The sequence below is a fragment of the Cryptomeria japonica genome, chromosome 8 (genome assembly GCF_030272615.1).
Source record: "Cryptomeria japonica chromosome 8, Sugi_1.0, whole genome shotgun sequence".
NCBI classification, from domain to species: domain Eukaryota; kingdom Viridiplantae; phylum Streptophyta; class Pinopsida; order Cupressales; family Cupressaceae; genus Cryptomeria; species Cryptomeria japonica.
Window position 1 is genome coordinate 172,623,156 of NC_081412.1, and position 26,187 is coordinate 172,649,342.

General features: G+C 36.7%; 1 protein-coding gene across 5 annotated transcripts in view; it reads right to left on the reverse strand.

Moving 5' to 3' along the window:
- The window catches only part of LOC131050631 (methionine aminopeptidase 1D, chloroplastic/mitochondrial), a 172,994-nt gene extending 148,938 nt beyond the window's left edge, over nucleotides 1-24,056 (reverse strand). For all 5 annotated transcript variants that reach the window (XR_009106987.2, XM_057984828.2, XM_057984827.2 and 2 more), the window contains exon 1: nucleotides 23,808-24,056. Coding sequence is in view for 4 of the 5 variants with exons in the window: in XM_057984828.2 (XP_057840811.1) it covers nucleotides 23,808-23,898 (91 nt within the window). In the remaining variant the exon portion in view is untranslated. The remainder of the gene's footprint in view (nucleotides 1-23,807) is intronic.
- Between the last annotated feature and the right edge of the window lie 2,131 nt (nucleotides 24,057-26,187).

Here is a 26,187-nt window from a genome sequence, read left to right on the forward strand (position 1 = left end):
AATGCAAAATCTAGTTTTTGGAGGATTCTTCAATTTTCCAAACTTAGTCAAATTTCAGGATCAGGATGACATTCCAGACTTAGCCAAATTTCAGGACATTTGAGGATCAGGATGACATTCCAGTCTTCTCAAGGCGAATTCGTTGTGCCCTTGATGCATTTCCTTCCCTATCTTTACCAATTCTCTCAACCACTCACTGACTAAGGTCAAATTTTAGGTTCCTTGTGAAATTTCGCTCTGGACCCTTTGGAAGGGTCAGGAGCGAAATTCAAGTTTCGCTCAAATTCCTTGACGTTTTCATCAAATCATCATGTCTAGATTTGTCCAAGGCGTCTCCAAAGGACAGATAGGTCAACTATTCATTAATCAACGCTCAAGACTTCATCACTCACCAATTTGAGCTAACTCAGACCTTCAAAGATGATATTCACTCACCAAGCTTCATTGACCTCCTCAAACTCAAACAAGATACAATTAGCAATAAGAGCAAAACTTTGTCCTAAGGAAGACTTTCAAAGATGATCCTGACCCGGAGCATCCACTGACTCACCTTGGCTCAAGAAGAGCATGCCATCCGAGTGATCCCCCTGGCAACACTTAGCATGCAAAGGCTAATAGACAAAACCCTAAAAAACCTAGAAACAAAACCCTAGAAAGCAAAAAGGTAGGGGTCCCCATTTGCAATGGGGCGATGTGTGAATACGTCACAACAGTAACCCATGCCAAATCCAGCAGCAGTAGAAAGTCTTTTAGCTGAGCACACATTTTAGTGGCTCAAACCAGCAAAATATCACACAAATCAAGGCTAAAACTCAGCAGTTCCATGCCAGCCAATTAAAGTTGGCAAAAGAAACAAATAATTCTGCTCAAAATCAGTCTTAAGTGCCCTTTTCAGGTGGCATTGCCACAAGAAAATCCCACCAAAGTGGCAATACCTTAAGTGAAATGAGCCCAGCATAGGGAATAAGGGACTTAAAATAGGGCACACTTTTGAGTGGCTTTGCTACTAACTTCCTTGTAGAAGATGGAAGTTATGTGCTCACAGCATGTGAGAAGTTTTCAAACGCGTTTTCTGTGTCGGTACACAAAGTTGTAGTTACCAAATCCCTAAATTCAAGATGATCTCTAAGCACCAAGGGTGTCAAACTTAGAGCAACAAATCTCTAACTTATGATCAAGATGGGCAATACTAGACCAATTTACTAAAGTGAGTAAGACCTTCAACTTCAGGCTCAACTAGACCCAAGGGGCTTCCCTAGAGGTATACTAGACAGGATTAAACACAACTAAAAATAGACAGGGTGTATGCCTGACCCCAAAAGCTATCACTAGGCCAAGGACTAACCTATTGCTATACCTCTATTAAGCTGATAAGAACGTCATTGCATAACACCAAGATGTGGGTATGCACAACATGATTCTCTAGAATGATAGCAGTTTAAGGATCGTTGAAGATGTTTTCCTTGGTTAGAATGTTGAATCACAAAGTGCATACAAACAACTTACTACTCCTAATCTACTGGTGAATGATGTTTTCTGTTTAGGTGCATGGTGGATCATTATTGCCAAAACCAGTGTCTATTCATTAGGTCAAAGTCCAACTATACCATGGGGAACAACAAATCAAAATCACAAAAAAATGAGCTATTCATACACATACAACACAAATAATGACATGAAGCAACTGAACATTCTTAGTTATCCGTCCCAAACTACAAAAAATCATATGTAATAAAGAAATAACCATTGCAAAGCTTGTAATGCATTAGAATGTTGCAACATTCATTAAACACCTATTACATTCATGCCAGAAAACTAGCAAGAGAAAAGCCCAAGCCAGAACTCGCCAAAAAAACCACAAATGGAACCATGGATACATTCAACTACAAGAATCATTAACAATATTAACCTCCTTGAGATTTACAATTTATGTTGCTTTAATGACAATAAGATTTGTAGGAGTTGAAACCTTACAAGCTACTTCAGCTTGTAGTCAAGTGGAAGGGAAAATTGATAGACCTTCTTTTTGGAACACAAACTGGCATAAATGGCACTTTCTTGATTGCCTTGTTGCTGCAAGAATTGAGAAGAAACTGGCAATCAGTGGATGAGGCATGCAAGGCAAGCTTAGATCCCACAAAATCCACTAAAATGGCATCCTAGAGCTTGCATGAAAACAATCTGCCTCAGAGACATAATCATCGCACTAATGGTGGCATGGCATTCCTCATCCTCTATTGCTTGAAATACATTTGAATCCATGTCTTTAAGGTGGACAATTGTTTTTAGGCAAGAAAATCCCCTTGGAGTAGTTGTGCTGTCAACTATGGTCACTAATGGTGACCTAGGTCGTGCAGAGAGGTAGGTGGGTGGAAACATGCAAAACACGAGTTTCAATGTAATAACCACCCTACTTTTTTTTTAATTCTTTTGCAATGGAATTCATACAATAAACATGCAAGATAGTGACATTTGGCTGTTACAAGCTCCGATATTGAAATTTTCAATACGCAATGCTGTAATTACATGCTTCTTGGATGATACAAACAATATTTCAATATATAAGAATTAAGAAATATGTTAAACCTAGTATGAAATACCTTAAAATGGAGATAAGTTTATAGGTTGCAAGTCTGATGATGACACCCAAAGGCTGCTACAAGTAATCGAGCGAATATTTTTTAACCCAGCACTCTCAAACTCACCATCCATGCCTACCAAAAGTCAGAACTGAGATTACACCCCTGAAACAACACTTCCATCACCTTGCAAATTGACTGATATTAGAATGAACAGGTCTGCAAATCAAATCTGAGCATGTATTAGGTCTGTGACAGCAATCTTCCTTTCAACCCCAGAAATGTACAGCCTCATAAAGGCATCCATTATCACCAAAACGACACCTCCAATCTGTTCTAATCCCTTTCAATAATATTGGTGCCCTTGTTCAGCAAATAAAGACCCCTCAACACCCTGCAATTTTGCACTAGAAGCCTCATGCTAGCAAATGATGATAGGTACAGCTTACACAAAGGTACACCGTACAACCCTCCCAAAAATATTAGATCTGTTGCAAATGGCCTCTATTCCAAACATAACTGTATCAATGATTAAAACAACCTAGATGGCCCTTAGTGATTTCAAAAACCTGTCAAAGTTTCATCAACAATCATGGTATGGCCACACCTAGGCAAACTGCACGGCCAGCTTTAGAAACACCACCAAGAATCTTTTAAAAAATCATCAAAGAACAAACCCAAAACCTTACAAGCAAGAGAGCCTTGAAAATCTTCATTTTTTCCTGAAACTACGAACTGCAAACAAAATGAAAACAACAGTGACCCCTATGTAGAATCATTCCAACCAGCTAGGTACCATCTCTAAGATCCAAAACTAGTAAATCAATGAGGGCTTTTGTCCTAAATCGATCCTTGGAACAACTCTCCGATTCAATCCGATAGCATCCTATATGTGTACTTGTTTGTATCCCCCAAATGAGAGCCCAAGACCTCTTGTTATAGAGTTGGAGGGAAAAAAGCCAATTTAAAAATTCAAATAATTCATTCTCCCCCCCCCAGCAAGCACTTTTGAAATTAAACATGACTTAAGTGTTAGTCCACTTCCCTGAGCATCCAATTTTGGGATAAATAGCGTAACTTCATTAAATTTATAACACTTATAAACCATTAACATTAGAACTTTAGTGTATGATTTTTAGAAATCTCATCTAAGTTGTGAAAAGCACTACCAAAGCATTGGGAACCAAAACTAAACATGCCAAGATGAACTTGAGGCAATGGGATGAAGATCAACACTAACTCGAAGACCCACTAAAAATAGGTCTGTTCTCCAAGAAGTGTCGAGAACAACCCAAGAGGCCAAAAATGCTTCAGAAAGCATCATTGCAAATCTAAGACATCAACTAAGCTCAACACCACCATGAAAAACTGAATTTGAGTTCTCCAAGATCATTGGAGTCTCCTAACCACTACCAATTAGCCTATGTGAACTCTAGAAGAGGTTGATGATCAAATCTGCTAACAAGGCCTAAGAAGGGGGAATTATATTCGATGATTAAGGACCGAGGCTACCTCATAACCCATGTCACTTGTCGGAGATCAAGGATCAAGAGTATGGCATACTTCATGCTCAATACAAACAGATAAGGGTACCTGCATCTTTGACTGCAAAAGAATATGTGAAGTTAATGAGAATTGAGGATCAGAGACACTAAGGAATTCATCCCACAAGGCATGCAAATAAGAATAGGTTTGAACTCGTGAACCCAATATAATAATAGGGGAAAATATCAAGGACCGAGAGTTAGCGAAACTTAGTAACTCATGCCAGAAGCACCGCATTAGATATATTCCTGCAACTCTAACTCTGAAAAAATATATGGAGGGACATATCAGAAGCCAAGGATTGGGGATACCACAAAAGTCATGCCACAATGAATGCAAGTAAAGAGATGACCAAAAGTCTCCAAAAGATAACTTATTATGAAGGATCGGGGAGTCAAGGGTTTGAGGAAAAACATGTCAATAGAGAAAAGTGTGAAACTTTAACAAGAAGAAGGGAAAGGGCAGAGGTTGGAGAAAAAGGATGCAACAAAGGAAAACTACAAAATTTTGACAAGAAAATGGGACAGAGGCAAGGATCAAGGAAAAACTATGCTAAGATGGGAAACTCCAAAACTCCAACACAAAGCACAATCCTTGGGAATTTTTTGAACATAAAACCTCCACACTTAAAGCTTTTAGGGACCTTTACAACTTCCAACACATGATAGGCACATGGGGGTGATGAAGAACAACACTTAAGCAAACTTTGACCAAAGAAGTGTTAATGCATTAGTAGCCTCTGCAAGATAAGACTCTCCTAACTCAGTAATCTCTTATATTCTGTTTACTCATTTCATGCTTATCACACTATAACATTAGTCACAATTATGATATTGATATTGGATTAGATTGACGACATGCTTAACTATGTTAAGCGTCAATCTATAAAGCTATCCGGGCTATTAACCCGATAGCATATTAATGTCAATTCATATCGGCATTAATATGCTATCGGGGTATTAACCCGATAGCATATAATGCTAACAATTATTGTTTATGTTAATCCATATGCTTTGATACCGATTCATAATCGGGTATGTTTTATATATCTGCAACAGTTAACAAAAGACATATGATATCGATCGGATATGTATAAGCACTATTATCATTAACATATCGATCGATATGATTAAGCACTATTATCATCAGCGATGATACCGATTCATTATTGGGCATGTTATAAACGCTGTTATCATTAAAGATACCGATGCATTATCGGGTATGATTGAAGCACCGATTAGTTATGAATTGGGTGTTGTTAGTAGGGGTCACAACCAAGTGACATCTTGGTCGGACATGTCTAAAAGACATGTCCGATCAAGGTGACATGTCCGATCAAGGTGCCACTTGATCGTGGCCACCCTACTATTTATACATCATTCCAATCAAAGGAGATTACATTGAAATCGATACATGTTCATTCTCCTTACCTGCAGTAAAAGAAAGATAACAATATTAATGTCATTGACATAATATCAAATTGAAATACACCATCCTGCATATAGCTTGTCCATTAAATTGGAAATTACAATACATTTACATGGTATCGGAGCCAAGTTGATCGAACTTGAGGCTATTTAATTTCGTGAAACAAATTTAAAGAACAAGGTTATATACTACATCACATTTCTTCAAATGGCCAGTGCTATCAGATTCGAAGACAGACTCGGAGGTGGCGATGATTTTTCAGCCTGGAAATTCAGAATTCAAATGATCTTAAAGGAGAACAAAGTGGATTCGTTTGTTCAAACTAAAAATGATCAACCCGAAAATGAACCTGACAAAACAGCATGGATTGAGGGAAATGAAAAGGCAATAAAAATAATAGTTGATGGAGTGAGAAACAACATAATGCCCATCATAAGAAAACATCAGACAGCCTATAAAATGTTCAAAGCTCTTGAAAGCACATTTGAGATATCAAATGCAAGTCGAACTCTAGCACTAAAACGAGAAATAAATCATATCACCATGAACAAGGGGGAGACAATCAACACCTACTTTATGCGGATATCAGTTCTAAAAGATGAACTTGCAACTCTGGACTACGAGATCCAAAGCAAAGAGCTAACACTCATTGCTTTAGATGGGTTGCCTAGTGGATGGAGCACATTCATTCAAGGCATCAGTGCAAGGTCTAAATATCCCAAATTTCAAAGATTAAGGGATGACTGTCTCCAAGAGGAATCAAGATTGAACAAAATAGGAATGAAACACAAGAATATAGATGAAGACCTGCAAGTTCTAAACACCAACTCCACCAAGCAAAACAAGAAAAGGCAGTTTAGAAAGAGAAAAGGTTGTCAAGGCAAGAACACTTCAAAGAAGGACTTATCTCACATTCAATGTTACAGATGTGATCAGTTCGGACACTTCATTGCAAAATGCCCAGAAAGAACCAAGAAACATGCTACATTTGTCAAAGCAGGGAAGACTAAAGGGGAAGATGACTCCATTAAATACGTATTCTACTCAGCACTCACAAGTCAAGCTTCTAACAAAATCAACTCATGGGTGATTGACAGTGGTTCATCCAGGCACATCACTGGGTTTAGAGAAGCACTTGATTCCATGACAGAGGAGAGTGATGAGGACGTAACCATCGGAGATGACTCCACATATCCAGTCAGAGGAGTAGGAACCTGCACCATCAAATTGAAGACAGGCATAACCTTACAGCTTGAAGGAGTACTATATGTCCCCAGCATCAAAAGAAACTTAGTTTCTATATCAGCACTGGAAGATAAAGGATACAGAGTGACGTTCATGGACAACAAAGTATTGGCCTAGCCAAAGAACTCCTCCATCAAGAAGGCAAAGCCATTGGACAGAGACAGGGCTATTTGTATGAGTTGTGCATGGAAACCAATCTAGCTCTAATCCATGAAGCCACTAATGCAAATGAAGTTTGGCATAGAAGATTAGGCCATCTGAATTTTAGGGCTTTATCTTCAATGGGAAACCTTGTCACAGGTCTACCCAAATTAAAGCAAGATCATTCAGGGGCATGCAAAGGATGTGCCCTAGGTAAGAATACCAAAGGTGCATTCCAAAATAGTACTAGGAAAACAAGCAAAATTCTAGAATTAGTTCATTCTGATGTATGTGGACCTATGTCCGTATCCTCTCTAGGGGGATTCTTGTATTATGTAATATTTGTTGATGACTACTCTAGGAAGACTTGGATCTACTTTCTGAAAAGTAAAGAATCAGAAGAGATCCTCTCTAGGTTTAAAGAATTTAAAACACTAACTGAAAACCACTCAGGAAACAAAATTAAAACCCTAAGAACCAACAATGGGGGGGAATACACATCAGATTCATTCAAAGAATTTTGTAGAGATAATGGGATTAAGAGGGAGCTTACTATACCTTATAACCCCCAACAAAATGGGGTAGCGGAAAGAAAAAATAGGACTATAGTTGAAGATGGGGGGGAATACACATCAGATTCATTCAAAGAATTTTGTAGAGATAATGGGATTAGAGGGAGCTTACTATACCTTATAACCCCCAACAAAATGGGGTAGCGGAAAGAAAAAATAGGACTATAGTTGAAGCTGCCAAAGCCATGATACTAGATCAAAACCTTAACACTAATCTCTGGGCTGAAGCTTCCAGCACCGCTATGTATATACAAAACAGGTGCCCTCACTCCCATCTTGAGGACAAAACTCCTGAGGAAGTATTCACTAAGATTAAGCCTGATATTAGTCACCTTAGGATATTTGGATGTCCTATCTATATCCATATACCTAAAGAAAAGAGACTAAAACTAGAACCTTCTGGAAAAAGAGGATTGCTTGTAGGATATAGTGAAACCTCCAAAGCCTACAGAATCTATGTACCTGGTCAAAGAAATATTGAACTAAGTAGGGATGTAATATTTGAAGAAGACCTAGCTTTCAAAAGAGCCCAGAACTTCATAGAACCTGAAATCTATGTACCTACCTCTAACTTAGATGAAAATCCTGCCCCTGAGTTTCAGAGGGAGAATCTAGATGAAACTGAAAATGAAAATGAAAACACACCTAGAAATCTCAAGAAAAGACCACTATGGGCCACCAAAACTGTAGAAGAAGCTCAAAGGTTTGCTGCTCCTTCTGGAACCTTCAAAGAAAGCAAAAGACCTAATAAATTTACTAGCTATGTTGCTCTTATGAATGATCTATCTAAAAACGAACCTGACAATGTAACAAATGCCCTTAAACATCAAGTATGGAAGGATGCTATGTCTGAAGAGTATCAATCCATAATGAAAAATGATGTACGGGAAATTGTCCCTAGACCAACTAAGAAGTCTGTTGTTTCTTCTAAATGGCTCTTCAAGATCAAACATGCAGCAAATGGCAGCATTGAAAAATATAAGGCAAGATTTGTAGCCAGAGGTTTTTCTCAAAAAGAAGGGATAGACTATGAAGAAACATTTTCTCCTGTAGCCAGATATACCTCAGTAAGAGCTATACTAGCCATTGCAGAAGCAAAGGGATGGAAGGTACATCAACTGGATGTAAAGACAGCTTTTCTTAATGGAGAGATATCTAAAGAAGTATACCTAGAGCAACCTGAAGGGTTTGAGATCCATCATGCAGAATCTCATGTGTGCAGACTCAAGAAAGCTCTATATGGGCTCAAACAGGCTCCCAGGGCCTGGTATGAAAGAATTGACACATATCTATCATCACTAGGCTTCTCTAAAAATGAAGCAAATCCTAATCTCTACTACAAACAGAATAAAGGTGATATGCTAATAATGATTTTATATGTTGATGATTTATTAATCACAGGAGAGGATCATCTTATAGATCAATGCAAGAAAGAGCTATCCAAAGAATTTGATATGAAGGACTTGGGATTCCTTCATTATTTCCTAGGGTTGGAAGTATGGCAGAATCCTGACAATATTGTGCTAAACCAAGGCAAGTATACATTAGATATCCTGAAGAGATTTGGAATACTCAACTGTAGACCTATGACCGCTCCAATGGAAACCAATCTTCATAAACTTAAAGAAGCAGCAGCAGAATCACCTTCTACTAACTCCACTCCATACAGGCAAATGATTGGGTCTCTTATGTATCTAGTAAACACAAGACCAGATATCTGCTATGCAGTAAATGCCTTGAGTCAGTTTATGTGTGAGCCAAAAGAGATACACCTGGTAGCAGTAAAACACATTATGAGATATTTACAAGGCACCTTAAACCTTGGTCTCAAGTATAAGAAAATTGATCTTAATCTACACGGATTCTCAGATTCGGATTGGGCTGGAAGTGTGACTGATCGAAAAAGCACCTCTGGGTGCTGCTTCAGTTTAGGATCAGCCATGATATCCTGGATCAGCAGAAAGCAGTCTTCTGTAGCGCAAAGTTCCACCGAGGTTGAATACATTGCAGCCTCCATGGCTGCACGAGAAGCAGTGTGGCTTAGACAGTTGCTTGTGGGATTGTTTGGCAATCCGATGAAACCTACTATCATCCATTGCGACAATCAAAGTTGCATAAAACTTTCAGTGAATCTAGTGTTCCATGATAGATCCAAACATATTGAGATCCCATACCATTATGTACGAGACATGGTAGACAAAAATGTGATCAAATTAGAATATGTTAGTACAACAGATCAGACTGCAGATATTCTAACCAAACCACTTTCCAGAGTGAAGGTTGATCACTTCAGAAAGGGTTTAGGTATGATAGAAAGGAAATCTGCTTTGTAAATAAGATGTTGAAAATGTAAACTTCTTTTGTCATGTTAGGACATTTTGGGTTTTACCCCCTGTGCTCATATCTAAGAGGTGACGATCTCTCAGATTATGAACACTTGTATGCAGACATCATAAGGTGACGATCTTATGATTCTCAAACCAGTTATCATGTTGGATCTCTGGTATGTCGTGGATGTGCCATGATGTTGTTGTGATAAAACATTTGTATGAAATGTTTGTGCACATATCACAACCTGGATAAGATGAGAATTTAACCATCCTCATATGTTTATCCTCAGTATTGCGTGTTTAGGCAATACTGATATCACGTGTTTAGGTTATATCTTGTTATAATAAAATGATGAATCTATTATATCACATAAATTGTTGGTACCCTATGTCACATACTTAGGATAATGTTTTATGATTGTATCCTATGTTCTGATGGTACTTCATATTATATGTATAGATGATATATATTCTTGGAGACTGACATTTTGAAAAAGAAATGTGATGCAGGTTACCTTATCTTCCAAAAGCTAAGAGGGAGTGTTAATGCATTAGTAGCCTCTGCAAGATAAGACTCTCCTAACTCAGTAATCTCCTATATTCTGTTTACTCATTTCATGCTTATCAGACTATAACATTAGTCACAATTATGATATTGATATTGGATTAGATTGACAACATGCTTAACTATGTTAAGCGTCAATCTGTAAAGCTATCTGGGCTATTAACCCGATAGCATATTAATGTCGATTCATATCGGCATTAATATGCTATCAGGGTATTAACCCGATAGCATATAATGCTAACAATTATTGTTTATGTTAATCCATATGCTTTGATACCGATTCATAATCGGGTATGTTTTATATATCTGCAACAGTTAACAAAAGACATATGATATCGATCGGATATGTTTAAGCACTATTATCATTAACATATCGATCGATATGATTAAGCACTATTATCATCAGCGATGATACCGATTCATTATCGGGCATGTTATAAACGTTGTTATCATTAAAGATACCGATGCATTATTGGGTATGATTGAAGCACCGATTAGTTATGAATTGGGTGTTGTTAGTAGGGGTCACGACCAAGTGATATCTTGGTTGGACATGTCTAAAAGACATGTCCGATCAAGGTGCCACTTGATCGTGGCCACCCTACTATTTATACATCATTCCAATCAAAGGAGATTACATTGAAATCGATACATGTTCATTCTCCTTACCTGCAGTAAAAGAAAGATAACAATATTAATGTCATTGACATAATATCAAATTGAAATACACCATCCTGCATATAGCTTGTCCATTAAATTGGAAATTACAATACATTTACAAGAAGACCCATAAGAAACTATCTCAAATCAATTATCTATGATGGAAAAAATAAGGCCAATGCATTAAGGGGGCAAGGATTCAAGCACAATTGGACACAGTCAAATTGGGGACCACAATAATGCATAATTTTGTGATAGCTTTACCATCCAAAAGTTCCTCCAAGCATACTTTTCAATGGCCAATGCCAAGAAACATTATAATCATATCAAGAACACTTCCCAGCTAGCTTTACCATGAGATAACTCCTCCAAGCACACTTTTGATGGATTGAAGCCAAATGAATCTCCTCCAATGCACATTCCTTGTGGCTTTCCCATCTATTTTCTCCACCTCATCTTGAAACCTTGAGACAAGTTCATACAATATAGAATTCATCTTCCAAACACAAAATTGCCACTATGGAAATCCAAACTTGAGTGTTGGGTATAAGCTCATGGGCAAATGTTCATGTCATGAACCATGCCTACTCTATGTATACTAAAAAACCAAAACTAATAAAAATCATATTTTGTAAATGCAATGGTTCAAATTCTAATCAATAATTCTTTTGTGTACATTTATATTGATGTATTAAATGTTGATGTATTATTTACTGATTATTAGATTGATGCATTATTATATTGATTATTTTAATAGATTTATATTGATGTATCATTTACTGATTAATAATCAGTAGTTAATTATATGATACACCAATTTAAAAATAATAAGTAAATATTTCCTATGTTAATTAACAAAAGAATATTACCAAGCAATGAATAATAATAACGAAAGCTAAACTACGAGTCAGGGGTTAGGAAGACAAGCAACTATTAGAGGGAGACGTGACCTTCATTAAAGCCATGTCTCTCCCCAAAGAGACATCGGACCACTTAGAATATAGAAGAAAAGCCCGATACTGCTCACGGGGACACAGAAGGGGCAAAGAAAATATAGGAGGAGAGAGAAGCATAAATGAAGGATAGGTAGTAAGGGTTCGGTGAGACAGATAGGAGAGAAGGAAAATAAGAGAAAGTCGCGGCAGATAAGAAAGAGGGAGAATACGGAGGGAAAGCAAAAAGGGAACTGCAGTCACTTTGACAGGGCAGCATTTCGGGTATGTTAGTTGCTTCTCACCTGCTGTTTACATTATGAATACAGTCTAGCATTATTAATACAATTAAAGACTAAGAACATAATTTAATATGGTTAATATAACTTAATATTGTTTAATACAATTTAATATTGTTAAACTAATTAATATTAATACAATTTAATATTGTTAACACAACTCCATTCTGTTAGTACATAATAATACCATTGAATTGTTATAACTTAATGGTGCCAATATAATATAATAATTTGAGGCTAACACTGTTAATACAATCTGATATGGTTAATACAATTAATACAAAGTACTCATGATAATACAAAACATTCATACAAAGTTAATTCTATCAATAATATTAATACTCGTAATAATTAAACAATACACCTCCTATTGGTCAAATTTACTACTGTAAAGATAGCAACGAAATGTGGACAATTCACCATGTAAAATAATTGACAATGTAATTGGGATAATGCCATATTAAATTTAATTCTTAAACCATAGATTGCAGTGATCTGATTCTTCGTCTTTCTCTAATACTTGCAAAGATAGGGTGTGTGTGGGGGAAAGGCAAAGTGAATCAGTCACGTGGCGAAAAATGTCCCAACACGGGTAGTAAACCTTGAGGGAGCCGCATGTAGACTGTGTCATGTGCCCTTGGCATAGTAAATCTTCCATCTTGTAAGGTTTAGCAGAATAGGGAAGAGGAGTCTCATGAAAGCTATGAAAATAAATCATACAACAAATTAACAATCTATTCATCTTAATTGAAAATATTTTAACATTTCATTATTGGCATAAGTAAATGATTGATAGGTATGCATGATATTAGCTGTGGTTGGATAATATGGAAACAGTCAATTTTTATTGAGGGTGAGCTCCTATTCCTAAATCCTAAATTTTTTGCTAATTTATGTTTTTATGGTGAATTTAAGAAAGGGCTCATCACAGTTCAACATAAAGTTTGTCCATTTTTCAAAACAACTCTATTTTTAGCAACTAATATTTTTAGTAGGTATGATTTTTCAAGGAATAGTGAGAAATTAAAAGATCCACCTTTCTATTTTAAGAATGTTGCTTTTTTAAAAAACATTTTTTCAAGGATGTCGGTGGATTCATCATGGTTAGGGTTTCAAAAGCTTTGTAAGGTTTGCCATATTTCAAAAGATCTACGATATTGCTTCAAAATTTCGTAGAAATCATTTATGTGCACATGCTATTTTTTTAGCAACAGTCAAATCAAGGAATTGTCAACCCTTGAAGTGGCTATTCTTGAACAATGGATATGAGCCTTTTTTAGGCCTTTAGCATTTCATTAATTGTTTTAGAATTAGTTTGCTTTAAAGTAGTTTTACTTACCTTTTTTCACGGATGGGGACAAAATCACTTTAAAGCAATACTTTTTGGGAATATTCAGTTATTACTCTTAAATCCCTAAAAGCTACCCTTTGTGAACTTATAAATAAGCACTTTAAGCACATAAATTGTTAAAAATAGTTGATGCGAAGCCTATATTGCGAAAACTATTACTTCGTTTAAGTTATTGTAAGTTTGTAACTGTGATTGCATGTTCATAATTTCGTGAAGTAAATTGACATGAAATTACATTTAGTCAAGCTTCGTATCAGCAAGATCCATCTTTCTAAACTGTAGCTTTGTATGCAATTTAGATGTTTATTTCATGAAATTTTGTTGTGTTCGCTCATTTAATTTTTGCCTACTAATGCTAATTTTTTTATTCTTGATTTAGCTAGTAGTAAATGTTCTTCTAAATTTTCTCCAATATATTTGTCAAAATCCAACACTGATATGTACTTTAGCCAACTATTAATTTATGCTTGATAGTTTACCCTCTGTTAAATCTGAAAATCTCATTGCAATGCTTGACGATCAAAAGTGAAATGCGTGCGTCCAAGGTAAAATCCTAGGCAGTTAGTAATTTTCATTCATGCAAAACCCTCCATTGAATTATTGTATAGTATGCATAATTGTAAATTATGTTTATAGTTTTCATCTAAGGTTAGTTTTAGGTTTAATTTGCTCTCAAAAAGCTTTGCCATACAATTTGAAGAATAGTTCTATTGTATGTGCTATTCTATTTTGTGTTATCTTGCAAGAGACAAATTATAACACTAACATACACATCCTACAACAAAGATTCAAGATCAAGTTTGTCAAAGGGGAAACCTATCTTTGCTCTCTTGGAGTCTTCAAATTCAAACTTAAGAATCCGTCCCTTTTAGGTACTTATAACTCATCTTGCATCAAAACAAATGCAAACATACATGTACCTATGGGAAGTACAAAAAAATACATTTCTACAAATTGCTCTTTTCTTGGATTTTACAATTCAGGAATTAAACCAACAACAAGTGCAATTATACATGCCAATATGGATGCCTCGTACACATCAATCAACAATCTTCTTGTGGAGTGTTACTCTCCATGAGTTCCTTCTAATCTCACCATCCATGTCAAATGGCCATGTCATCCATGGTTCCAAAGTCTTTTGTTGTTTTGTTGACCTTCAACTACATTATAGGATGCTTTTTAAAGATTGTGTTATTGTGGATTTTGAGCTCACTAGTAAGTAACTCTATGAGTTACCAAACAATAAAAAAAGTAACTCTATGAGGCAGTTATTGGCCATTTTCAGACTCCCTATGGTTTCTCAGGTTTTATTTTAAGTGCCACTGGGGTCCAGCAAGGGTACCTTCTCAACTTGACCCTAATTCATCTTTACATTGACAATCTCAAGGACTTTCTTTGGCACCACACTCATGCGTATGATGGATGCTTGTTGCATCATGTTTTGATTGTTGGCAATGGCATTGTCCTCCTCTCTCAATCCTCAAAGGTTTGCAAAGACAACTTGATGCTCTTACTCACTTTTTTGAGCTTAAGCAATTTGGCTGTGAACATTGGTTACGGTCTTCAACACTACCAAGGATGCTCTTTCCAAATTACCAACCTTTCTAACCCTTTGTAACTTCTGAAACTCGGAGTTCACACATCAATTATTGTCCTAAGACAATATAATTCATAACCTCAACCATTGCATACTTGATCTCAACCAAAATCTTGTAAAAGTGAATCCACCAACAATACTAAAAATAGTAACCCTGCCAGTTGGCTCAATCGGTGCCTTAAAGTGACTTACTAAAAATAATATTGGAAAACTGACCCGAAATCACTCTAGAAAAGGGCTTTATGCTCATAACAACGGTCAAAGCTCAACTACACATCAAATACTGCCAGACTGCTCTACAAACTGCCTCCAAAGTTCTCCAACCCTAACTCATTAGCCTATGGAAACCAAACTATATAAGCCAATGGTCCACTGTACCAACTGTTTAGGACAGGGACATTGCAGATTTGCAGCCCCATCCTGAGTTGTAGTGGCTACCTGTTGGTGTTTGTTTTATCATCTACCAAACATTAGAATAAAGTACCCAAAGATAATTTACCCTCTCTTGAAAAATCACCGCTTATGCTAAGATTGCTAGAAGATCATATGGCGATTTGAAGGTTTCTTTTGTCAGGTCTTGACGTGTGGATAAGCTCAATGGGTGTTGTGATTTGCTAGTAATACACAAAGGGACTTATACTTGAACGAATTATCAACAACTTTGGGACTTAGATGGATTTGTCAATTAAAGCTCTCTCTCTTTCTTTCTTTTTGGGATTTTTGGGGTTTAAGACTTTCAAAAAAGGACAAAAGGGATAAGGGTTAAGAAATCTACTCTAATCCTATGAATTCCAGAGACGGTATTGATTCGGTGAACTCAATAAACCACACTTTGTTCTGCCTCACTTAAGACAACTTACACAAAGTGGATGCAATCTTCAAGGGATGTGCTTATGATTGGAAGTTTAAGCATACACAAAATGGAAAGCTCAGACTAACTTTGCACAGTGAATGAAAATCATCCATTCACCAAAAGTATGAGCAGAGATACACCATAAACCAATACTTATCAGATCTTTCATTCATCTAACAACGTAAAATAAATTCTAATTAATGTGTTGAAGAAATTGAAAACCTTGCTTAATCACTCAAACAATAGGGATTACAAAGCCTTAAGAGAAAGCACACATATAATATATTATCTGAAAAATGACCTTCACGCAACAATATTTCAAAAACCTCACCACACTCTCCAAATGAGAGGAGGCAACCTTACATAGGAGTCCAAAAACTATGAACGACCGAGATCGAACAATGATCAAGGGCTCAGATTAAAAGTTCAAAACCCTAATTAGGGTTTCCTCAAACTCTAATAGTTAAAATGAATAGGAAGGAGACAAGTGGCACAGCAGCTATTCTCGCTGAGGTGAGTGTCTAGTTTCCTTTTTTGTAGATTCGATGTATCTGGACACAAGAAGTCGCACCTCCTCCATGGTGACACTTGGCAAGTTGCTAATTTGGAAGTCGACCATGTCCACATCATCAGAATAGGTGGCGAGTATGCATTCCCAGTCAACTGCTTGTGCAAGGAAATTATCATCAATGAGGAGAAAACTCGAAATTCTAGAGAAATATCTTTTGAGCATCGTTCCTGAAACCTTAAAAAAGTTCGATTGGATTCTAGCTCTCAAATTCTCGGCATGCAAATTTTTTCTCGCACCACCTCTCGCTGCCAAATTTCTGCTGCCACATGAAATACCTTATCTTGAATATCCTTAACAACTTTCTCGACTTCCAAACACTTGGCTTCAGATTTCTTCAAGGTTTTGACCCTAGTTATCAAAGTAAAATACCAAGTGTTTAAGTCATATCTATTTCCTACTTGAACGACTCCTCCATCTACTAACTCTGGCTGAGAAAGCCCCCGGATGATCTTCAACTGTGAGAGAACCCTATTCTGAATTTCTTCAACTTCTTCCCAATTCTCAAACAAATCATGAATTCTGACCAACAAAGAAGAGGTAGACTCATATGCTGATACCAGATTTTCAACAAGTGTATCTAAACGCTCTAATGCCTTAGAAGTCCATTCCTTGGCTTCTCTAAAGGTAGCCTTCATACCATCATAGTCCCTCATGAATTCCTGTGGAAGAGGTGCAGGAGGAGCAACTGGTATTTCTTGATTGAGTGGCTTCATCAAGTGCATCACATACTTCCTCCATTGCTCGTTCTCTTCTTCCAATATTTTCCTTTTCTCTACTTCTTTGTTCAGTCTTTCCTTCAATGTATTGCAAGTAATATCAAACTCCTGAACTTCCTGGATTTTGGTACTCTTTCCAAGTTTAACAGTGGTGATCTCATAATCTTCTGGAGCAATATTATCCCGAGTTTTACCTCTTTGGGTACAGCTACCTGTACTGATCTGAATCCTGCACTATCTCTTTGAATTAAAGAGAACTTCTTAGCTGGTTTAGGTGGTCTTATCTCAATTGGTTTATTCACCATTGCCAGAAATGTTGTTGTGTTCTATTCTGAATGAGCTTCCTCAAGAGCTTTAGCCTTTATTCTTTCTCTCAACCAATCTGGAATGGTTGATTGCTCCATGCCACTCTCATCAAATTTATCTTCAGTTTCCTTAGGCGCAGTGACAATGCCATCAAGGAATTCTCTTGACGGCTCAGTTTCTTCAACTTCTACAGCCTTGGCAAAAATTTGGCTCTTGAGCTGGTTCTTCCATTATCTCTTCAATTGAAGGAGAAGGAACTCTTACTTCATTATCTCCCATATTAGTATTCATCTCCTGTTCATTAACTATAGTCCTGACTAGAGCAGTGGATGCGGCACTTAAGGTCGAATGACCTTCATCTGATTTATACCCTCTACTTGCATCTCCAACTATTTTCTTTCCTTTACCCCTCATAGAATTTTCAGTGGGTTCTTTCCTTTTCCTGGACCCAACACTTGACGAAACACCATGGTTTGAAGACATTGATTCATTAGTTCCCATGAGATCATATGTGAGATTGACACCTTTTGATCTAAGACCTTTTGTCTTCTCCATTGCCCACCATTTCGAATACTCAATCACTGGTTTCATGAGGTCGCTCAAATCAGACCTCTCAGTATCTGACCAATCAACCAAGGCAAGGGGCTCATTTCTCAATTTATCAAAGTGAGGCTACTCAAACATAGGATCATCCTCAAGCTAATCTGCTACTCAAAATACTTCTAATACTCTAATCAAATTCAAGGGAAGTCTAGACCATAATCTCCTTCTGATTTCAAAGCTATCATCTGCATTAGCCCAATAGTCTTCAAGATCAGGTCTATGTTGGAACATCTCTCCATCAACCTTTTTCATCCGGTGAAAAGGGTCAAAATGCCTTATGGCCTTATACTGAAAGAATGGGTACCAAGAAAGCTCCTTTTTGACACTAGTGGCAGCTTGTGCTGATGAACATGTCTCCAATCCCTTTCCAACATGAAGGGGAAAAGACGCTCCTGTCTTTTGCTTCCCTCTCTAAACAATCATAAAACTTTCAACCTGCCTAATAACCTCAAGCAACACTACTCTATTGGTGAGATACATGGGTAACTTGTAAGGAAGTCCGGAGAATCCTTGAACTCTTAGGTAAGTAATCTAGGGTATTGGATGTACCAATACCCGAATTTGCTGACCAAATCTTTAGACTCCTGAGAGAGCCTCTGATGAAGACCACCTTGGAGCATCTTGGTAATGTGCATCGTTGACTCTCTTAAAGTGAAGTTTTTCCTCCAAGTGGAGTTGTGGGTAGCAATCATAAACGGCAAACTCATTCTCCTTATTCCCCACTTCTCCTCTACAGGTGAGTCCTCTATACTTGTAAGTTTGAGCAAGAGAGTATACCAAATAAGAACTCACATAAAATTACCTGTTCTCTTCCAAGTTCTTCAGTTGGTCACCAAGATTATTACTTATAATCTTTGCCCAATCAATCATCTTCACCCCGGTAATTATTTCATTGATGAAGTAGTACATCCAAGGCTCAAATGGCGCGCCTTGTGGACTACCCATGACTCTATTCAACAAAGCTATCATGTCTCCAATATCCTCCTTGAAGTAGGTTCTCACGAGATCCTTGGGTAACTTAGAAGCACCCTTCGTTGGCTTATCCAACCACGAATAGTTGATATTGGCCTCACATTCCTCAACATTATCTTGATACAACTGTGTTGCTTCCTCCTTGGTCATGTAGACGGGTTTATGGTATTCAGGGATGCAGAAAGCTTCCCTGATAGCAACCTCACTAATGTTTGCCAAGACTCTCCCGTCAGGTGTTGCAATCTCTCGGTTCATAGGATTGTAGTGTTTAGAGCATTCCACCACCAACTCAGTACACTACATCGCTGGAAGGAAACCAGCAGCTTATACAATTCCATTTCTCATCATCTTTCTGGCAGTTGTTGTAGGCATCAGGTTGTCTAGGCCATACATTCGCTTCTTGAATTCTCTCAAGTTGATATGTCCCAAGTTAGTGTCTTCGACCAGCTTCCACTTGGACTTCATCTTAGATTCTGGAGGAGAATCTTTATCCACCTGAAACTTCATCCTGGCTGCGAGATGTTCCAAAATCTGCAAAACAATCAGACCAACTTAAGTTAAAATCTATACTTTTAAACGTAGTTTGCGAGTTTGATGGCTAAGTAATTGTGGTTTTCACTTTCTTTCCAACACTTAGCCACAAAAATGGGATTTTCCACACTTGATTATTCTGAGAATCTTAAGAAAACCTTTTAAGGTCTGATTTTCACTTCAAAATCAGATTTTGAAAACATTAAGTCCAAGAAACTCCATTCAATCTTGCTTTGAAGGGCAAAAAATGAGAAAGAGAAGAAGATTGATTTGTGAAATTTACTCTTTCTTGATGAACTTTCACCTTCGAAGAATGAAGAAGAATGAGAAAAAAAGCTGTCAAGAACAACTTTCAGATGCTACACTCAGAAAATCAGTGGGTGTTGTCTTCCAACCAGTCAGAAATTTTCAAAACCTGAGTATAACTTGGTGAATAAGAGATTGAAAACTCATGCTTATACTTGAAACTTCCTCAAAAACACCTTTAATCTGCAAAAAGCACTTCAAAATCACCTTCAACCTGCAAAAGAACTCTCAAAATTGCTCTCAATATGCTCAAAACTTTGAACTTCATATGTGAGAATGAAAGAATAAATTAAGTATTTGTAATGAAGTTCGAATCTGAAATTAGAAACATAGAGGATCTCTTTAAAATTTGTTTCTATTTCATCCTCAATCCATCGAGTCTACAAAGAAAGTTTCTATTTTGGTCTTTAGTTGGCTTGTCATCCCTATCAAGTTCGAACTCTTCTTCTTGGTTCACCAAGTGCAAGTTTCTAAATTGATTTTCAGTTCATAATTCGAACCAAATCTGCAATATTCTCCTTTCAAAAACTTTCTAATTCTCTTTCAGTTCTAACTTCATGAAGATCTTGCTGACATCACTCAAGAATATTCCTTTTTCTCCAAACTTAGCATGTATCTCTCTCTTGGGCGGACTTTCCTTGACTTGTTTCCACTTCAATCAAAGGCAGGGTGGACTTCAAGTGATTTATTTCCACTTCAATCAAAGGCAGGGCAGACTTCTCCACACTTAGGAACTTTTCTCTTGCAGCATAGGGCGGACTTGGAGGAAGTTAGGAACCATTCCATTCTTTGTACTTTGCACTTTAACTTCACCAAATTTCTCTGTCTTCAAGGCGGACTTCCCTTAGGTTGGGTACCATTAAATCCAACCAAGGGCGGACTTCTCCAAACTTGGGCATCATACATCATGCTAGGGCAGACTTCCTTTATCTAATAACTTCTTCATCATCCATAGGACAGTCTTCATTAAGCTCTTGCACTTCACACTCAACCAAGGGCAGAGTTTATCGATCTTGTGCACCATGAAGGCAGACTTGGTTAATTTTGTACACTTTGCAACCATTCCCTAGGGTGGACTTGATGAAACTTATGAACATTGCCTTTGTAGCATAGGGCGGGGTTGCTTGAAGTCATATACCTCACAAAGGGCGGACTTAGTCAAACATAGGCATCAAATGATATGCCTTAGGGCGGACTTCATGAGATTTAGGCACCATGGGATCAAACCTTAAAATCTTGATAACTTTTGCAATTCCTGTCAGATCATCTTGAAATTTGAAAACCATACTTCATTCATCCACTGAATTCATCAAGATCCCTAAAATTTAGGAAGTTGGCTTTTTGGGTCAAAACTTGGATTTTAGAGGAAATTCTTGATGCATCTCAATGCCAATAGTGCAAACCCTAGATCCCCTTTCCAAAAATAGAAAAAAGCAAACATCCCTAAAAAATAGAAAATAAATTCTAAAAATAGCCACTTCGGGGATCGTGCTTGAAGTGACAAAAACGAAACTTCCTAAAAAATAGGAAAAAGTAAAAAAAAAAACTTTCCAAAAATAGAAAGTTGTCCAAATCCACTCAAATCAATTGCAATCTTCGTCCTTTGGCCTTTCTAGGCACTTTGACGGTGTCTACACTCTGTTCTAATTTGGTTTGCACAAACTAACTCATGACTTTCAAAATTCAGACCGTTCAAAACTAACAAACTTGGCAACACCAATGCAGGAAGGTCACAAGGCTCTAAAAAAAACCCTAGAAAGCAGGAAAAAGGGAGGGTCCCCATTTTCAATGGATTGATGTGTGAAAAGGTCACAACACTACCCTTCGAGGCTTCTTCCCTATTTTGTTACTTTTTAAATTGACTTTGTATTTTGTAATTTGTAAATGGTTCTAGCTTGAAACTTAGAGAAAAGATTGTAATAATATACTATGCATTGTAATTAGCAAACTCAAAATTAACGATCCATATTTCATGTCTTACACTCTCATTTTGTTTCACTTTTTGTCTCTGTGAAAATTATTTGGCATGAAATTTTTGAAATGGAGTTTTTCTCTATTTTTTGAATTATTCAATGTTTTTTAATTACCCTAGTTTTTCCAAATTAATTGAAAAGCTTTTGATCTTTTGGGTTGCCAAATCAATCTTGAGAAAGAATTTTTCCACTATGGTTTACCCTCTACTTCTTTTAAGTTACAAACTTAAAAAATCTTTCTTCCCAAAATGTCTTCATAGGGTTTGTCAATTTCATTGTTAGGTTGTCTTGGGGTTGGTTCTTGAAGTGAAACATTAACCATCGCAGCCACATCTTCATCATTTAAGCCATCCATCCTAAAATTCTTTGTTTCCAACATGTCTTTTCTAAATACATTTATTGGGTTTTTTTATAGTTTTCCAATTATTATAAGCAAACACCTTGAAAATTCTTTGTTCCTAGGGTCTCTTTCAGTGGTTTCTCTATTTCATCATGAAGTTTGCATTAATTAGGTTCTTGAAATGAAACATGTGCCATTAAAGATAAAAATATCTTCAATTAAACTACACATCTTACAAATCCTTTGTTCCCAAAATGTATTGAGGGCGTCTATCTATGTGTTTTTGTGTTGTTATTGAGGGTCGATTTATGAAATGATAGATGCAACAACAATGAAGACTTGGCTTGAACAGAATGAAGAAAGTGAGATGAATGTGCAAAAAAACTTATCTAATCACACTAATATTTTTCCAGGCCATAATGTAACAGAGTTGTGCGTCTAAATTACGACTACACTAGAACCTTTCAGCTCCTACAAATGATTAGGACTTAACCATAAGCTGAATTGAAAATGTGTTGAAGAAATCAGTTTATGCCCTTAAAATTACCACAATACTGCAGTTTTTTGGTTCCTACAAGTTTTCTTGGGACTTATCTAACCATAAGCTGAATTGAAAAAGGTATTGAAAAAATAATTTATGCGCAATATAATAACTATTATAGTATAAGAAACAGCTCTAATGATGATGAACCCTATAAATAACCCTTTATTTGATAAATCCTACCAACTGATTCCACCCTGAACGAGTTAAAAGTTAATATCCGTCGTCTGTCCTTTTAATCGTCGTGAATAAATTGTAGTTTTCCCAATCCCTAATCGATTCCTAGATACTCAAAAGATGTTGAACTCTAAACCTGTAATAAAAGAAGAGCAAATTACTTGATAGTTCCTACAAACCGTTTGTCATGAACATTATTTACAAGCCAAAGGCCACCATTCTCTCCTCGTCAACAATAAAGTAAACTCCTTGTAATCAGCATGGGGGAAAAATGATATCTGCTTGAATCAGCATAGGAGAGAAACGCTAGCCTCGTACGACTCAAAGATGTTCCCGTCTAAAGTTGTAATTAAAAAAGGCACCAGGTTTCAGCCGTTTTATTTGATAGATCCTACAGACTAATTTCGGCTGTAATACGTTAAAGCCGAAATTCATTCCAATCAACGTTGGAAAAAAAAAACTAACTCCATATTTCCCGAACTCTCTTAAACTGAGAAGCTGTGCTAACCTCCGGTTTTAGGGCAAAAACTAAATGCGTACTAATGTCCTTTTGACATGTTTGCTAGACAATTTACACTTTTTTTTTGAGGTGACTCTAATTTCTTGATAATTTCTCAATGAATTTACGCTGGTTCGTTCTGCGTAATGAGGAGATCAAAAAGATTGAAAAGTACCTTTTCGGAGGCTGAAATTTGATAGAGAGGAGCGGGATGCTGCTGCTTCGCCCCAGAAGGATGCGACAAATCTTGGCGGAGCACGAGCCATGGAAAATGCTGGCCAATGGGGACTCGATCCTTGGACCTCGCCTCTGCTTAAATCAACGCTGGAATGGCGTATATTACTTTTTGCGCTTTGAATTTAAATTTTGAAACGGGAGGTGCTCATCGAAATCAATTTAGCTGTGATTAAAAATGGATAAGGTATGTGCATGCACTTGGGTTTTGGTTATCTATTTAGGGTGATGGAATATTTTTTAGGGCGAGGACACATGGCTTATCATATTAGCCTAATTTGAGTTTTATAATTATTATATGATAAAATATTTTATAAGGTTAGTTTTTGCATATTTTGGAATCAAGTGTATGAATTATTATTTTTTGGTAAAGAGTTAAGATGTAAGAAGTGTCTATTTTATCAAATCTGTTTAAGCTTTGATCTTATTTCTCTAAAGAATTAGGGTTTTGCACTTAACAAGACAATATCTCATGTGAACTCTTTGGGAACAATTTCATGGGTTGGTTCTCTTCTCCATTTAGACGTAAGTGCATCAAATTGATTGAGAAGATAAACTCCATTGTTAGTCCATAAACGAAATGCCCTCAAGCTGACATACTATTATATTATCCATAATTGTATCAATAACTTACAATTTTGTAACCTTGAATAAGACTTTACATCTTTCATAATTATTATTAGGGAGGTAGGGATAGAGAGAGGGAGTGCGATTAAGCAAGATTTAGCTTCTATGTCATAAACAAATTTTAAATAACATTAAGCTTTAAAGCCAAATTACAGCTATTATATGAGGATTACTCTTCAAAAGCGTAAGAATTTAACATAAGTCTTTTGTGGATAGAAGATATGTCCCTCATTTACTAACATTAACTAGATTAATTACACAAAGGCAATGGTATGGTAGTTTCTAGCTATAATGACATAAAGGAAGGCTAGGGCTCCTTTCTAGTGTTGTCGAGGTGTATTCCCTGTCATGGCTCAATTATCATTGAGGATTTAATTTTGTGTGTGTGTGTGTGTGTCTACACACGCACGTGTATATATGTATGTAGATGTGTATCAGTGTGTGTATACATGCGTGTGTAGACACACACACACACACACAGAAATATATATACACATATACACATATATACATATATGCATGTACACATATGCATATGTATACACATACATACATACATATACACATACTTGTGTGTGTGTACATATATAGAGAGACATAGGGGGTTAATAGTCTTAAACTATTATAATACTAATTTAATGATCAAAAGTGTTTTATCATTAGCAAAAAAAAAAAGTCAATGTGATTAATCATATGGTGACTCGTTTGCTTAGTTATTATCAGACATAGAAAGACACAAAAATATGCTCTGATTTTTTGTTCTTTCAATACAACATTGTACAACTTGCATGTATTAGGTCACACACACACACACATCTCAATTGCATGATGCTATTATATTCTACATCATATGTGTGATTTTTTGTCAAACTTGGTCCTATTGGACCACTTGCCCTAATCCAAAAATCATCTTGGCATTGCCACTTTATAGAGTGGAACTTTTTGATATTATGTATCTTTGGCCATGTTGCATCAATGATATAATTAATAAACACTATAGTTTGGATGTCAATGTTTAATTATGTCGAAGGCGTTCCCTTGTTTGAAAGGGGTGACCTAACTTCGACCATTAACGAATTGCAATAAAGAAAAAGGGATGCAAAAGGATCTGAACATCTGTGATCGTTAGATTTGTTGTGAAAATTTTGGGGCCTATTGCGGAAGGTAGAGACGTTATTTGTCTTGTTGAGACTCATGAACACGAAGGTTGTAAAACTCCCACGTTCGAAGGTTATTCAAAAATGACAGTGTGGAACAAAGCAGCTAGCAATGGCAAGGGTCATGGTGGGATATTGGTGTTAGTGAAAGAAAAAGAAGGGCGTCTCATTCAGCTTGAAAAAGAGGACTCCAATAAACAGTTTTTATCGTTTAAGATCTCAGAAAATTACAATTTTATTAGGATTGCAGCATGTTATTTTGCTCCGCAGGTCTCCAAAACTTACAAGAAATGTGGTCTTGACAGCAAAGACCCCTTTGCTGCCCTAAAAAAATATATTGATGTGTTCTCTCAGCTTGGCGAGGTCCTCCTTGTGGGGGATTTCAATGCTAGAACTGCAAGTGAATAGGCTTGCATCTTTAGCTATAAAGATGATTGTAATCCTATTTGACTCCTAGAAGAAGAAAATTATCAATGGGAGAGAGTGTCAGAAGACACCAAAGATTGCAACCAATTTGGGGAAGAGTTGCTTACTCTC